We start from the raw sequence: 18,163 nt of genomic DNA, 5'->3' as shown, positions 1-18,163 counted from the left end.
TGAGTTATTAAAATATACCATCTTTTTATGAATGCCATAAAGAATACACACAAAAAAAAAAAAAAAAAAAAAGAGTGTACAACTGATAGTAAGCAAACAATATCAGGGGCAAATTCAGGTTAACTACAAAGATATTAGTTATATACTTAGGAAAATAATATGAATGACATAAGTAGACAGTTTTAAGGGCTTTGGAATAGTAGGATGTAAGAAGAGTATTGAGAAAATAACACAAACAACAGAAAAACAAAAGAGGAAAATAGGGTTCGCATCTTGAAATTTGCATTTGTGCAAAAGGAATTTAGCAAGAAAGATAAATAAATGTATTAGATAATATTTGTATTTGTCTTGGTTTCGTGAAGGTATGGCAGCCAAGTAAAATGTCTTCATAAAATATATCATCTTCACAACAATAATAAGATTCTCGCGGTGCAGTGACACAAGCTCTGGCTCTCCTGGTGGTCGAGCAAATGGGTCTCATGACAAGCTTAGCCAATCACGAGGCGATATGCTACAACCCTCGCGGGGAAGCATCGCAACAACGATTTCCTTGTGTTGTGTTTCACGAAGGAGCTGCTGCTTTTATATCCGAAAACACGCCAGACGGTAAAATCCTTTCCTCGTCCTCATTTCCTTTCTTTTTATAGTTTACTTTTATATCTGGTGTGCCTCTTTTCGTCTTGTTTTATTGAGTCTCCGTTCGTGACAGGTGAACTAACTGGCTAGATGCTGATTTGCTAGTCAGTTAGCACAGCCAGTGTCAAGACTGATCCAGCTGACTGAACTGAACATCACATAAACACGACAGCACGAGATCCGTCTGATTCGACTCCGAAGAGAAGAATGACAATTAAATACATGTCATGTTAATTTGACCACGCTCTCTGTTCGGAGGCGTTTCTTTTATTACGCAGCTACGGTTAGCTGCTTAGCTGTTGTACACATTTAATAACCGCTAACGTTAAGTGCTGATCGGACTGAGTTGGGAGAAATGGGTTCAATTCTCAGCCGAAGAATCGCTGGTGTTGAAGACATCGACATCCAGGCCAATTCTGCATACAGATATCCTCCAAAATCAGGTAAGATCGATAAAGCTGCTGCTGGTCTTCTCATGTAGCAGTGTGAGTTAAACACTCCACTCAGATAAGTCAGATTGATATCCATAATACTAAGTTAGTTAAAACACAAGATGTGCTTCTCGACTTGCCCTATTCGATTATTAACGATTCTCCAATGCATCCACATTATACCTCCAGTTCTGTTATTAATGATACTATGAGTCATAACGTAGACCTGTATTTTTCTTTGGCTTGATAACTTGATGCTTGATTTTGACAGTATTCATGTCCTAACGTTAATTTCTGATTAATGGTCTTAATTATGTGTTCCTAATATAAATATATTGTTATAATACAGTTATATTTAGTGGTCTTGGCTATTGCAATGATTTTTATTCATAATGTTGAATAGTGTGCTTTTTATTGAATGGTTTACTAGTCAAAATAGAATGCATATATTTTAATATAGTAGCCTATATGAAGACCTCCATTTCAGAATATAGGCATCGTATATAATAACTTTAATTCTCACTCATTATTGCAGTATTCCTGTCCCAAACTTTAATTTCGAATTATTTTCTTTTAAAAAAACTAAACTGGAAATACAAGAACTACGTATTTGCTCGCTTTAAAACTCTTTTTATCAATAATATAATAAGAATAATAATAATGGGAATTATTTTAACATTATGTACACATACATACCAAACATCATCGCTGTACTGTCAGTTATGATTGTCTTTAGTATCATTGTACACAAGGCCAGTCAGTTTATGCAGTATTTATTGTGTTTTTTCTGTTCAAACATTAGGTTAGATGTATCATTATATTGGTTAATTATTGGTTTTCTTTCTCAAGGAAACTATGTTGCCAGCCACTTTTTCATGGGAGGAGAAAAGTTTGACACTCCTCATCCCGAGGGTTACCTTTTTGGGGAAAATATGGATCTCAACTTTTCTCGGTAACCGTCCAGTGCAGGTACAGTAAAAGCAATTATTCTGATTATCTGCTTTAAATATATGAGGGCTGCTCACAGTATAGTACCAAACAAACATTAATGTGATATTAGTATATGCGATATTTCTATCACAGAAAAGGTATTTATTGAAATTAATTATATTTACTAAGTTTTTGTTTGTTACATGCATAGGTTGTTCATCCTAATTTGACCAATTTGATTAGGTGCCTTACTATCCTTACACCCACCTCCCTATGGGAGCTATTGGATGCTATTGGCTAGACTGGCCCAAAGATGACCTAGTTCCTCAGACCAGACAGTTCAAAATAAACACTAGTGGTGGAGATGAAAATGACAACAACAATCAGAATATCTGATTTACAATCATTTAAGTGTTTTAAATTCTAATTGTTTTGACCTTGACACCTTTTTATTTTTTAGCCTGAATTGATTTAATGTTGATTAGAAAACCATTTCCTGTTCACTTTAGTATAATCATTACATAAATAAATGATTTGAAAGTGGCATTTATTTAGGGGAATATGAATTGCGAGAAATATTATTATTGCATTACTCAACTATAGTGCATATTTCCAAGTATCATGGAGCACTTGTAATATTGTATTATGAATGAGACTTCTGATCCCCTCTATACATTTCTTGTGTTGTAAATCGTTCAGTTAAAAGCATACTGACATTATAAAATATTAGCAATAATTCTTTATTTTTGGCAGTTTCCCTATGTTACTCCAGCTCCCCATGAACCAGTCAAGACACTGAGAAGTCTTGTCAACATCAGAAGGACTCGTTACGATTGGTCAGGTACTGTATGAATATCACATCACTGGTAATCTAAGAACAAAAGATCTCAGTTGGTGCTGCATATAGTCACTTTTATTCATTTGTACAATTATTTCTTTAATAATTTGTGTTTTCATTCTATATTTGTGTGATTGTAGGTATAAAGATGATGCTGATACTCCCACCGATGAAGGAGTAAAGCCAAGAGCCATGTATGGAGTGGAGTTCACCTTTGACTCTGATGCACGAGTGGCCATCACTCTCTACTGTCAGGCCTTTGAGGAGTTCTCCAATGGGATGGCGATGTACGGTCTTTAGTTGTAGTTGCACATTTTTGAAGTTATGATGAAGCAGAAGTGGTTATTTATATTTTGGCATACATTTGAGTTTGTAAATTATCAGTGATAGAGGAAAGTAATGAGAGGTCTTAGTTTTGTTCGATTATTAATTTTTTTCTTCTCACTGCCATATATTTATAAATAGCAATAGTTAATGAGAAATGTATAGGTCGAAGCCTTGATTATTATACCTACCCTTTATACATAAATAACTGATTACCGATTCTTTCAACTAAATTTGATGACACAGAATAAACTAAACTACATTAGACATTTTCCAATATGTTCAATAATTCTAAAAATGCATGTACAAAAATACACATTGCAACAATTACTACAGTATTCTGATTATTACCCTATTTATACTTATTTATTTGCAAAGAGAATTACAAAATCTAAATTCCTCATCACATTTACTCTATATGTTTTTCTATTAGGTTTACACCTATTCTTACATTAATATCATCCTTTTTTAAACGCATAAATTCAAATGACATTATATGGACCTTCCCTTATTTTGAACAGACATTTAATACTATTGTGAAATAACTTATTTAAAACTTTGTACAATTTCCGAGCTGTATATGAATCAACTAAATCTACAAATTTTAAAGAATGTAAATTTAATAATTTTGCTGTTTGTTCATAATAGTCAGTGCAACAATTCTCATTGCTCACTTTTGTTTTTTATAGATAGATAGATAGATAGATAGATGAATGGATGGATGGATGGATGGATAGATACTGTCGATAGATAGATACAAAAATCATCTTTAGATCTTAGTCAGGACTTGCTTTAAGATTATTAGTATGTTTCTGCAGAGTTACATGAGCAGCAAATGCTAAGGAAAATTCAAAGTGTGTTGGGAGATGACTCCCACCCTCTGAAGGCATGTTTTGTACTGTTGCCCTCTTGAAAAAGCATCAAATTCTCCTTTCAATCCATCAATTCACTTTTGTTCCTGAGGCCATAAGGCTTTATAACCTTACATTTGATCAAGTTTAACATTTTTAATATATGAGTTTTACTTTGTTGTTGTTTTTTAGTAGTATTATTATATTTATGAATTTATTATGAAGCATGCTGGATTGTGTTTGTTTAATATTGGTTGTAAGTGATTTGTGTGTGATGTATTTGTTGTGTCATGATGCTTCTGCCCTAATTTAATTTCTCCTGGCAGGATTAATAAAGTTGGTAAACTTAAACTTAACTCCACCCAATAAGTAATGTATGTTTTACTTGATCAATTTGTGATTTCCAACATAATTTATCATCAATAATAATGCCTAAAATGTACTTTAAGATGTATTGATTTTCTATTTTAATCTTTGAATGATGGTGTTACCATTAATGTAATGTAATATATAACATTCATGCATTAACAGTATGTTTTCCTTTTCTAGATACAGCCCCAAAAGCCCTGCGCTGGTCTCTGAAACAGTATATTACAAAAGAGGGGTTAGCCAGCAGTTTACCCTGCCATCCTTCAAGATTGATTTCTCTGAATGGAAGGAAGAAGATGTAAGTATCTTCAGCCTGTTTTATAACAGTCAATCATCTCTGATGCTTGAATCCATAATGTTTTCTAAGATATTGATTGGACCTCTTTACGTTATTAGTTTGTACAGTAATGAATGTTCCCTGACTTATGTGCTTGTTATCCTTTTCTTTTTTGAAGCTCAACTTTGATTTGGACCGAGGTGTTTTTCCCATGGTGATTCAGGCTGTGGTTGATGAAGGAGATGGTATGTTGTCATGACAGAATTATAGAGGATAATGTCTGAGGTTACAGGGTTTAATTGCTACTTTGTCAGATGAAAACAACATAGTAGTCCATTAAAATATCTTGACACTCCTTACTGTTGATATTTTTGGTTGTTTGTGCAAAAAAAACACACGGAAGAGATTTATAGACTATGGTGTTGCCCAAATAATCCAAGAAAAGAAACCGCAGTGTTTACTGCTGTCATGAAGGTTTGTCGTTTTGTTCCGTTTCAGATTGTTTGGGACATGCTCATGTACTGCTTGCAGCATTTGAAAGAGTGAGTTTTATATTATTTCTAACTTTGTGAGTTTGATTCTAAAGTCTTTGCTGTTATTTGTCAATTTCTGATGATATTTTGTTTAATACAGCATGTTGATGGCAGTTTCTCAGTGAAACCTTTGAAGAAGCAGAAACAAATAGTGAGTCTGTTTTATTTTAAATTAAGTCTAAAATAGAGAGAGTGATGCGTTTATAATGGTCTTTTGTTTTTTGTCACAGGTGGATCGTGTTAGTTATTTGTTACAGGAGATTTACGGAATTGAAAACAAAAATAATCAGGAAACAAAGGTGAAAAGAGGATTGTTGTTGTTCATTTTCAATATGTTCACAATATGTTGTGTACACTAATTAGCCATGGGTTTGGTATAATTCAGATTTTGAATGTTTATAAATTTTGGATTTATTTGATTTATAAAATAATGTTGCTTTTCATTTCAAGTCTTTTTATATGCAATTTATTCCTGCTATGTTTAACAAATATTACTCTGTCACGTCCTTTATAGGTCATTCTCAGAATGATATATATCTGGGATATACATAGGGTGTTGTTGGCTTAATGTTGTTGTGTGCAAAGTGATAAAAACGCTGCTAAAATGCTAAAAGGTTTTGGAACATTTTAAGGTTAAAATACTTTTATTCCTGGATGTGTTCAAGCTATAAGGATATCTTTATAATAACATATAATTTCAAATTAGTGCTGTTCTTTTCAACTTCCTATTCATCAAATAATTCTGTAAATAAATAAATATCAGTTTTCACAGAAACTGTAGGTACATGTGATATTAATAAGCCCTCAAAATGAGATTGCTAGAATAGTTGACAAGCGAAAATACAAGCAAAATAATTTGACATAAGATTATTTTGCTTAATTAATAATTGTAGTTTTATAGAAAAACTCACTTAATTTTGGCATATTATTTCTGAAAACCAGACCATATTTTAGCTTGTCCTGAAATTCTTTTTTGATTTCAGAATTTTTAGATATTTGGACTAGAAAAAAGAACTCTAACTAAGAAAGCTTTTTTTGCAGTGTAGATATTGAAGACTATGATTGATTGAATGATGCTGATTGTTTTTTTTTATTAATTACATTTCAAATATTATAATATAGAATTTTTTATATAAAATAAACTTTTGAGTGGTGTAATAAGTTTGTATATTATTTGTAATACCTCATTGTAATTTCAGCCGTCTGATGATGAGAACAGTGACAACAGCAACGAGGTGTGGTGTGTCTGTCGGATCTGCGGGACACTTTGATTTTGCCCTGTAGACATTTGTGTCTGTGTAACTCCTGTGCTGACACTCTACGCTACCAGGCCAACAACTGTCCTATCTGCAGACTGCGTATGTACCTGCTCTCATACGGTTACATATATATATATATATATATATATATATATATACATATACATACACACACACAGTTGAAGTCAGAATTATTAGCCCTCCTGTTTATTTTTCCCCCAATTTCTGTTTCAAAAAGAAAAGATTTTTTTCAGCACATTTCTAAACATAATAGTTTTAATAACTCATTTCTAATAACTGATTTATTTTATCTTTGCCATGATGACAGTAACTAATATATATATTTATTAACAAAACAAAAGAAAACCTATGTTGATGTAAATCTTCATATGTTAAAGAGCTTTTGTTGTGTGTCTCTAGCGTTTCGAGCTCTTCTTCAGATCCGGGCTGTAAGAAAGAAGCCCGGAGCTCTTTCTCCTGTTTCCTTCAGCCCAGTTCTGGCTCAGAGCATGGACCACGATGAGCATTCGGTATGTCACTAATGTACAATATTTATGCAAAATTATTAGTTATTTTCCATAAATTAAAACTGAAATTAAGACTAAAACTATTGGTCAAAAAACTTTTAGTTAACTGAAATCCAATTAATGAAAAACTAAGACTTAGTTTGTAAAATGTGTACATTTGCAAACTGAAATAAAATCACAATTAGCAAAATGGTAATTTTCCTAATTAATAAGCAGTCCACTTGTGTCTGAGGAAAATCTGATAGAGTTTTGTCCATGTCAGGTTCAGCAGCCTATAAGCACATGTTTAGATGAACATTTCTGAAGATGGATCTTAATCTGCCAATTTATAAGCTAGGCATTAGGCACTAGGCTCCAGCAAGATTCTGTCCCTTTCACACACACAAAAATATTTTCTTCCATTCCCACCCGCAGTTTAAGTTTTGTCTCGATCCTGCCTGCAGGTAAACATATACGTTGTTTAATTTTACTGCTTCTTCCATTTACTCTGTTGTTTCCCTTTTGAATATGAATTTGAAAGAAACTGAAAATAAACAAATATGTTTAGTTTTATTTGAGTTTAAATAAATTTTATGATGAACATGGACAGAAATAAGGAGCTTTTCAGAACATAGACATGCAGTCAGAAATAGGAATACTACAATTGCTAATACAGAAACTAAATAGATAAGAAACAAAAGTAAAAAAATAAACACATCAGTTAAACTAATTAAAAACACTGAAGTATAATAATTTGCTAATGTCCCTGCACTGTCAAAAAATGCTGAGTTCTACGTAATCCCTTCATGTTGTTCCAACACAAATCAATCAAGTTAACTTAATTGTTTTATAGAAATTTAAGTGGATTGAACATAAACCAATTAAGTCCCCCTCTAAACAAACTCAAGAATTGTGTTGATTCAGCTCATTTTAAGTAAGTAGTTTGAACAAGCAGCAAGAAGTAATTTTTTCAAGTCAGTGCTCTTTCTTTACATGATCTTTCTCTGCTATTCAGAAAGTTTTGTGTGTTCCCCCAGAGCTCAGACTCCGTTCCTCCAGGTTTTGAGCCCATCTCTCTGCTGGAGGCGTTGAACGGTGTGGGTGCCGTTTCTCCTGGCATTCCCTCGGCACCTCTGTATGACGAGATCAACTTCTCTGGCAGTCTGAGTGGAGAGAGCCGGCAGCTCAGCTCACCTGATCACTCTGGAGACAGTGCAGGACAGAAGAGCAAAGTCAGCAAATCCCCCGACAGGTAGACCACACACACACGGCATCTGTCAAGTGAATTTTTATTTTTAGGGACCGAGCACCTACGTTGCGTAAGCCCTATTGGAATTACTCTGTTTATTATTATTATTTTATTATTATTATTATTATTATTATTATTATTATTATCATCATTGTTATTCTGCCCCTAATCAAGGAAATTTTCTAAAGGGTCTAAACATCCTCGAAAACTCATGAAACTGCACGCACACACTAGACGTGGTGAAAATAATCGTTTGATGTGGGTTTCGGAAGTGGGTGTGGCAAAATGGCTCAACTGTGCCACCTATAAACATTCAATGAAGTGGCCCCTAAGCTACAATTCACACACATACAAAAATTGGCACACACGTCAAACATGCCAATACCTACAAAAAAGTCACAGCCACACAATGTCCAATCTGCCAGAAAATTCACATGTTCGATGAGAATCCTCTCTTGAAGACATCTATATGCCAATATTGAGTCACAGTCGTAGCGCCACCTGCTGACAGAAGGAAGTTTGGCATAAATCAGTGATTTATCAGATATTTTATATATCAGCTTAAATTATTATTGTCCACTGTTCTGTGTCATTTTAAGGCCACTTGGGTGCAAAGTTCCCTTTCATCGTTGCTTGCAGCTTTAATTATTTATTTATTTGTTTGGGTGAAGAATGATCCAAACATGTATTTTAACTCCACAACATTAGGGCCAAATGATTTCCTTCTATCGTTCATTCGTTAATTTATTCACATGTTTGTTTGTTTAAATGAGCAGAATCCAGTTGTATTTTTTTTATTTATGTGTGGTGTAGAAAGGCACTGAATTTGACATTCTTGATAAATAAGTAATGCTGTATAAAACATTAAATTGTGACTTTAAATTTGCAAATATTACGCCAAAAAGATAATTGAAGTTTGCATGTTTTTTGTGTCTGTGTGATATTTGTACACACACAAATACCAAGTGTCTTTATGACTTCAGCACTATTGTGACAGAAGCTCATTGTATAATAGTGTAATTCTCAAAGTGGTAATATCATAAGTCATAACTAGGCCCACACGGAATCTGTGTGCGCAGAAATCCGCAGATCTCTGCACATTTTCAGCCCATCGAGTCTAGTTATTTTGTTGTGTGTAAATTATATTTATTCAGTTTTTAAATTAATTTTAGTAATAATACTGACTAATATGAAAACGTTCTTATGATTTACTTACAATACAGTTTGTAAAGTAATAATTTCTGTCTTTTAGTAGATATAGGGTAGATTGTATTATATGAGAGACTTGCTTTGTTTACCAAATAAATGGATCTAATAAGATTTGCATTGTAAACATTATAAAAAAGTAAAAAATTAGCAAAATCAAATAATAAGCATTTTTAACTAAATTTTAGATACGTTTGCGTCTTTTGATTTAACATATAAATTTGGGTGGGCTAATTTTTGGACTGTGATCTTAAGCTTCAGTACTGACTAATCTAATCTATATGCACAAATCTAATATTCTAAAGCATCCTAATAAAAGACCAAATTTAAAGATAGATTTGTGAGGGTGTACTCTTATATGCTGAGCGGTGTGTATACACTGTGTCTGAAATTAGAAGGTCACATGTTCAGCATGTACCTCTCTATATCCAAACTTCCTGTTTTAGTAGGAAACACAAAATGCATTAACACAGGAAAGGAAACAAAACTGTTTAGTGACATCTGTAACATTTCTTCATAAGTGATCTTTGCGTGCTTGTGGCCAGTCATGAGTGGAACTTCCTGCATTAGCCGTGTTACAGCAGGTCATTGACTTCCCCTTTCCGTAAAACTCAGCTTGGCCTTTTGCGAAACATCCTGTTGTCATTGCTGCAGTAAGGAAAATATGTGCAGTATCTCAGGAAGCATGCTTTGGTTGATTCATATTCCAGCTTCCTGTTTTAGCTAGGTATGTTTGGAGATGGTGATGGAGATATTTATTGGCTCTGATTAAATCATAAAGTTTGTTTTATTAGTGTGTGAGATAATTGAGCATATCACTCGCCTTTGCAAAAAATCAAAAACATGTCTTCAGCATCTATCAGTGTTGCCAGATTTTCAAAATAAAAGTTGCCAAATGGCCAATCAAAACTAGCTCAATCCCTGAACTCAAAATATGACATTCCCATGTGTAAAAATAAGTATTTTACATCATTGAATGCATTATACAGTTTATTTCTTTTTTCATTACAGTATATTTGTAATGGTAAACATTTAGTTCATAAATTACCTTCAGTTTGACAGCTGATGAACCAAATCCTTTTTGCAGTTTGTGGTCAACATTTTTAAAACGGCTTAAATACATTTTACATCGCTATATGTATTAAACGTATTAAGTCATCAAAATGTTATATATATTATAAAGTTTAAGTTAAATGTACTGTTTTAGTTGGTATTTATCAAAAAATCCTGGAGAATCCTGCCAACAGTTACTATGGAAAACAGCCACGGCTGCAGGCCTTGCACCTAAAAGTGAGCCAGTTGCGTCACGCCATTGGCAAATTTGCTATTTACATGGCGGACTTTGTAGGTGGAAAAACTGAATGCTTCAACTAGCAAGAAAAAAGTTAAACAGACTGTCTACAACGTGAATAAAGAACAAGCCTCCTCCATTTGGCCTCTTTACTTTCTCTTTAGTTTACTTTTACTCATACTTCTTTACTTTCGTAAAGAAGGACATGGTGGAAACTCACTCCATTGAAGACATCCATTAGCCTATATATTAATTTTGTTTAAGCGCAAAGATTTGTTTCAAAACTATTTGTAAATTCTGTTCTAATTTCCAGCAAAGTAAATAAACAATAATAACTGAGTGTGGTCAAAAAAACAGTTATATCCAAACACACGTCCTGTTCTTATGCCCCATGTGGTGACGCATACATCTCCAAAACCCGAAAGGTGGACAAATCTAAACTTGTTTTAAGTAAGATTTGTTTTTATTAAAACAAATATAAATTTGCATTTAATAAATAATACTGCTAATAATAAATAAAATTATACAAAAGAAAATGATCATGAATAAACTGAAAAAGGCCCCCCAAGATGAAGGCATAGCGGCAGTGGTTTTTATATTTATGTGAGACTTTTTTTTTTATAACATTTTAATCCTTTTTTTTTTTTTTTAACTGTTTTTTTATTAGAACACAACACAAAATCAAGATACATCAGAAATAGTCAGTAAGGATACAGATAGATACTTAAAGATTAGGGGAAAGGGAGAAAAAACAAAAAGGGTACATTTGCACAGTTTTATTTTAAAACAATATATATTATGTTGAAGTTATATATTAAAATAAATAAATAAAAATAATAGGAAAAAAATAAATAATAAAAAAGGGGGTGGGGATAATCCTTTTTTTTCATTCGTAAAGATATTTGTGTATTGCTGTACATCCTGTGTGTATTAAGCAATCTGTATGCGTTTGGACCTGCATAGGTGCATAACTAATGTGGTCTGTGCTGGACCATCCTTTAGTTGGCACAGTCTATTTCAGTTTCTCAAAATAGCAACGTACCAACAATGTGCCTTAACACATCTCCTTTTTTCGACCAGAACACCCATGAGTCCACAAATTGGCACAAATTGATTTTTGCTATTTAAACAACGTGGCGCAAACATAAAAATTAGGGTTGCGCTGCTCTGAAAATAGCAACACATCGCACCAAACACGTCTTGCGCCTTATTGCTCCAGGTGTATGATATGACCTTAAGGTCTCTTTTAAACATTCTAATGGTTTTCTATCATTTGTAGAATATACATTTAGTTGAGTAAAATATTTTAATGCCACAATTTCAGGTAAACATAATATATGTGATATGTCAAAACTTAACCCATAATAACAACCCTCAGACAAAGATCAGAACTACTCTAATTTGGCAACACTGGTGTTCATTCACTGCATGATGAATCCTATTAGAATTGAGTTTGAATGTCTCTATTCTTCAAGTTAGGACAGCATAAATATCCCTGTATGGGGATTACGATATACTATAGTTAAATAATTCTGCACAAGCCAAAAAAAAAGCAGTTTTCCTAAATATCTGCATGTGAGCATGGACACACATGTGACATCCACAGTGGAAAGTGTAAGTTTCTAAGTTAATTGAATTGTTAAATTTACATTTGTATACATGACAGAAATAGGCATGGGCCGGTATAAGATTCTGACGGTATGATAACCTGGGATAAAAATATCACGGTTTCGCGGGGTATTGTGATTACTGCTCTAATATCTATTCTTTTTAAATGTCTGAGTAAAAAAACTTAAACTTTTTACCCTCTTTGAACACAAAATATTTCATTTTGAGAAACATTTTTAAAAATTTGGAACGATAAACATGTCAGGCTGAATAATTCAAATGAATCTTTGACATTGTCTTCATTCGTTTCATAAACACCGATTTCTTTCGAATTTAAAACGCCATTTTTGCGTATCTTTTCTGCTGGAGATACTGTTGTCCAAAAAAATAAATAAAGTAAATAAAAAATCTGGCATATACCATAGGAATGGTATAGCAGAAAATTTTGGCGGTTTTAAAACCTTGACTTTTCCAAATGGTTATTGTCCCATGCCTAGACAGAAATCCAAATCATTTGTTGCATTACGACAGTTTAGAATCCTATGTATTCATGACACACTTAAATTAGCCAAGGTGGCAGCACAAAAACACTCAAAAGCAAAATAATAATTGTTATTGAATATTTATTTGTTTGTTTTTCATAAAAAATTTATATACTAGTTCAAAAATATGTAGTATAGGTATAAAATACACCTAGAGATGACAAAGAAACCAACTAAATGTCTATTATTAAGTTAATGCATAAAACATGTCAACATTTAAGCTTTTGAATTATTGTTTCTACTGTTCATGGAAAAGTGTTATCCAGTTGATAACGGGATGTGCTGTGTAAAAAATGCTCTGTTTTAGTAAGCATCGGAATTGCTGGAAGAAGCTCATGTTCTCTTCCCACTATAAAAACTGATCCTCATCCTGTGGAATGTGGACACTTGACTTACAAGAACAGCTCTTCAGTAAAAGTCTAAATATAGCTGTACTTCATCACCACAAGTGTCATGTATCTACAGCGCCACCCAGTGCTTTCTATGTCATAATGATGAACAGACTGTTGTTGCCTATGTGAAGCCACAAACAATGAATGGATTATGCACATCCCAGGTTTTGAGGGTGTGTGTGTTTGTTTGCAGCACTCTGCGCTCTCCATCGTCACCCATTCAAGAGGAGGATGAAGAGAAGCTCTCAGAGATGTCTGATGCCCAGGCTCACATGCTGCTTTCCAGCAGTCCCGCACCCACTGAGGTCAGGACACATGTGACATAACACACATGGACACAGCCTTCTGATTGGTTTGCACCTTCCTCATGCTTCTTATATTCTCAGGGCACAGCTGGGGATGATGCGCCTGATTCACTGTCTCCTGAAGAGGGTGAGTAACTTCCAGAGCTGTGGCAAGAATGAGTTTGAGAAATTTATTCAAATGAATTCAAAAAGCATCTTTATTCTCCCTTGAATCACTTGGTTTTTAACAGCAGACTGCACTCTAGGTTAGTTTTTAACAGCAGATGGATCTCTAGGCTAGTTTTTTAAAGCAGATGGAAGTCTAGGTTAGTTTTTAAACACAGATGGCGCTCTAGGGTAGGGTTTAAGAGCAGATGGCGCTCTAGGGTAGTTTTTAGCATCAGCTGGCGCTCTAGGCTAGTTTTTATAAGCAGATGGCGCTCTAGGCTAGTTTTTAACAGCAGATGGCACTGTAGGCTAGTTTTTAACAACAGATGGCGTTCTAGGTTAGTTTATGACAGCAGATGGCGTTCTAGGCTAGTTTATAACAACAGATGGTGCTCTAGGCTAGTTTTTAACAGCAGAGGGTGCTCTAGGCAGGTTTTTAACAGCAGATGGCGCTCTAGGCTAGTTTTAACAGCAGATGGCACTGTAGGCTAGTTTTTAACAGCAGATGGCACTGTAGGCTAGTTTTTAACAGCAGATGGCATTCTAGGTTAGTTTATGACAGCAGATGGCGTTCTAGGCTAGTTTTAAACATCAGATGGCACTCTAGGCTAGTTTTTAACAGCAGATGGCGCTCTAGGCAAGTTTATAACAACAGATGGTGCTCTAGGCTAGTTTTTAACAGCAGAGGGTGCTCTAGGCAGGTTTTTAACAGCAGAAGGCGCTCTAGGCTAGTTTTTAACAGCAGATGATCCTCTAGGCTAGTTTTTAACAGCAGATGGCACTGTAGGCTAGTTTTTAACAGCAGATGGCACTGTAGGCTACTTTTTAACAGCAGATGGCGTTCTAGGTTAGTTTATGACAGCAGATGGCGTTCTAGGCTAGGTTTTAAACATCAGATGGCACTCTAGGCTAGTTTTTAACAGCAGATGGCGCTCTAGGCAAGTTTATAACAACAGATGGTGCTCTAGGCTAGTTTTTAACAGCAGAGGGTGCTCTAGGCAGGTTTTTAACAGCAGATGGCACTCTAGGCTAGTTTTTAACAGCAGATGGTGCTCTAGGTTAGTTTTTAACAGAAGATGGTGCTCTAGGCTAGTTTTTAACAGCAGCTAGCGCTGTAGGCTAGTTTTTAACAGCAGATGGCACTCTAGGCTAGCTTATAACAAAAGATGGTGCTCTCGGCTAGCTTATAACAACAGATGGCGCTCTAGGCTAGTTTTTAAACAACAGATGGCGCTCTAGGCTAGTTTTTAAATAACAGATGGCACTCTAGGCTAGTTTATAACAATAGATGGCGCACTGTAGGCTAGTTTTTAATAGCAGATGGCGCTGTAGGCTAGTTTTTAACAACAGATGGCGCTCTAGGCTAGCTTAAACAACAGATGGTGCTCTAGGCTTGTTTATAACAACAGATGGTGCTCTAGGCTTGTTTATAACAACAGATGGTGCTCTAGGCTAATTTTTAATAGCAGATGGCACTGTAGGCTAGTTTTTAATAGCAGATGGCGCTGTAGGCTAGTTTTTAACAGCAGATGGCGCTCTAGGCTAGTTTTTAACAGAAGATGGTGCTAGGCTAGTTTTTAACAGCAGATGGCACTGTAGGCTAGTTTTTAACAGCAGATGGCGCTGTAGGCTAGCTTATAACAACAGATGGTGCTCTAGGCTAGCTTATAACAACAGATGGCGCTCTAGGCTAGTTTTTAAACAACAGATGGCGCTCTAGGCTAGTTTTTAAATAACAGATGGCACTCTAGGCTAGTTTATAACAATAGATGGCGCACTGTAGGCTAGTTTTTAACAGCAGATGGCACTGTAGGCTAGTTTTTAACAGCAGATGGCGTTCTAGGTTAGTTTATGACAGCAGATGGCGTTCTAGGCTAGTTTTAAACATTAGATGGCACTCTAGGCTAGTTTTTAACAGCAGATGGCGCTCTAGGCAAGTTTATAACAACAGATGGTGCTCTAGGCTAGTTTTTAACAGCAGAGGGTGCTCTAGGCAGGTTTTTAACAGCAGATGGCGCTCTAGGCTAGTTTTTAACAGCAGATGGTGCTCTAGGCTAGTTTTTAACAGCAGATGGCACTTTAGGCTACTTTTTAACAGCAGATGGCGTTCTAGGTTAGTTTATGACAGCAGATGGCGTTCTAGGCTAGTTTTAAACATCAAATGGCACTGTAGGCTAGTTTTTAACAGCAGATGGCGCTCTAGGCATGTTTATAACAACAGATGGTGCTCTAGGCTAGTTTTTAACAGCAGAGGGTGCTCTAGGCAGGTTTTTAACAGCAGATGGCACTGTAGGCTACTTTTTAACAGCAGATGGCGTTCTAGGTTAGTTTATGACAGCAGATGGCGTTCTAGGCTAGTTTTAAACATCAGATGGCACTGTAGGCTAGTTTTTAACAGCAGATGGCGCTCTAGGCATGTTTATAACAACAGATGGTGCTCTAGGCTAGTTTTTAACAGCAGAGGGTGCTCTAGGCAGGTTTTTAACAGCAGATGGCACTCTAGGCTAGTTTTTAACAGCAGATGGTGCTCTAGGCTAGTTTTTAACAGAAGATGGTGCTCTAGGCTAGTTTTTAACAGCAGATGGCGCTGTAGGCTAGTTTTTAACAGCAGATGGCGCTGTAGGCTAGTTTTTAACAACAGATGGTGCTCTAGGCTAGCTTATAACAACAGATGGTGCTCTAGGCTAGCTTATAACAACAGATGGCGCTCTAGGCTAGTTTTTAAACAACAGATGGCGCTCTAGGCTAGTTTTTAAATAACAGATGGCACTCTAGGCTAGTTTATAACAATAGATGGCGCACTGTAGGCTAGTTTTTAATAGCAGATGGCGCTGTAGGCTAGTTTTTAACAACAGATGGCGCTCTAGGCTAGCTTATAACAACAGATGGTGCTCTAGGCTTGTTTATAACAACAGATGGTGCTCTAGGCTTGTTTATAACAACAGATGGTGCTCTAGGCTAATTTTAATAGCAGATGGCACTGTAGGCTAGTTTTTAATAGCAGATGGCGCTGTAGGCTAGTTTTTAATAGCAGATGGCGCTCTAGGCTAGTTTTTAACAGAAGATGGTGCTCTAGGCTAGTTTTTACCAGCAGCTGGCGCTGTAGGCTGGTTTTTAACAGCAGATGGCGCTGTAGGCTAGTTTTTAACAACAGATGGCACTCTAGGCTAGCTTATAACAACAGATGGTGCTCTAGGCTAGCTTATAACAACAGATGGCGCTCTAGGCTAGTTTATAAACAACAGATGGCGCTCTAGGCTAGTTTTTTATTACAGATGGCACTCTAGGCTAGTTTATAACAATAGATGGCGCACTGTAGGCTAGTTTTTAATAGCAGATGGCGCTGTAGGCTAGTTTTTAACAACAAATGGCGCTCTAGGCTAGCTTATAACAACAGATGGTGCTCTAGGCTTGTTTATAACAACAGATGGTGCTCTAGGCTTGTTTATAACAACAGATGGTGGTCTAGGCTAATTTTTAATAGCAGATGGCACTGTAGGCTAGTTTTTAATAGCAGATGGCGCTGTAGGCTAGTTTTTAATAGCAGATGGCGCTCTAGGCTAGCTTATAACAACAGATGGTGCTCTAGGCTAGTTTATAACAACAGATGGCGCTGTAGGCTTTTTTTTAATAGCAGATGGCGCTCTAGGCTAGCTTATAACAACAGATGGTGCTCTAGGCTAGTTTATAACAACAGATGACACTTTAGGCTAGTTTTTAAAAGCAGATGGCGCTGTAGGCTAGTTTTTAACAACAGATGGTGCTGTAGACTAGTTTTTAACAGCAGACAGTGCTCCAGGCTAGTTTTTAACAGCAGATGGTGCTCTAGGCTAGTTTTTAACAGCAGATTGTGCACTAGGTTAATTTTTAATAGCAAATGGCGCTTTAGGCTGGTTTATAACAGCAGATGGTGCTGTTAGGCTAGTTTTTAACAGCAGAGGGTGCTCTAGGGTAGTTTTTAACAACAGATGGTTTTTAACAACAGCTACTTTTTAACAGCAGATACAGCTCTCGGCTAGTTTTTAACAGTAGTATCTTTTGTGCTCTTACATCATTTTGTTTCCATTGGTTTGTTAAATCTGTACAGAGGATCATCTGAATCTGGATGAAGAGGCCATGAATGACTGCAGCAGCGAGCACAGCAGCTTTACCAAAACTGAAAGTGAAACGCCTGGAGACCTGTCTCTTCCTGGTGAGAGGATTCACATTTACACACAGTAGCTCACTGCGCATGCTTTGACTGAGGCCTTTACAGAAACGCTTTTGCCTTGAGTGTTAAAGTACTCATTCAACAACAGCGTTGGTTCTTACTCTTTTGCGAGTTGATGAACGCTCTGTTTCTAGCTCAGCTTGTCTAACCTGTGTGCTGTGTTCCTGGCCTTTCTTCCCCTGTCCTCTTGTCTTCTCTTGCGGTTTTGCTCTGGGCAGCTCTAGGTCCTGATTCCTGCTCTATTGGTTTGGAAGAGTAA

The 18,163-nt window shown here is 35.8% G+C and overlaps 1 protein-coding gene across 1 annotated transcript; it reads left to right on the top strand.

The window, feature by feature from the left end:
- Positions 1-991: 991 nt before the first annotated feature.
- Positions 992-18,163, top strand: LOC130219589 (E3 ubiquitin-protein ligase MGRN1-like). Its single transcript, XM_056452023.1, is given in 19 exon segments — positions 992-1,079; positions 1,917-2,011; positions 2,013-2,036; positions 2,751-2,811; positions 2,814-2,838; positions 2,976-3,122; positions 4,560-4,677; positions 4,835-4,901; positions 5,155-5,198; positions 5,290-5,340; positions 5,420-5,488; positions 6,389-6,422; positions 6,425-6,547; positions 6,869-6,978; positions 7,992-8,206; positions 13,436-13,547; positions 13,629-13,674; positions 17,782-17,886; positions 18,123-18,163. Coding segments are annotated over 19 exon segments (1,575 nt in total).

The sequence above is a fragment of the Danio aesculapii genome, chromosome 3, assembly GCF_903798145.1.
Source record: "Danio aesculapii chromosome 3, fDanAes4.1, whole genome shotgun sequence".
NCBI classification, from domain to species: Eukaryota; Metazoa; Chordata; class Actinopteri; order Cypriniformes; family Danionidae; genus Danio; species Danio aesculapii.
Note: the sequence above shows the minus strand (reverse complement) of the source record. Positions and strands in the feature narration are given on the sequence as shown.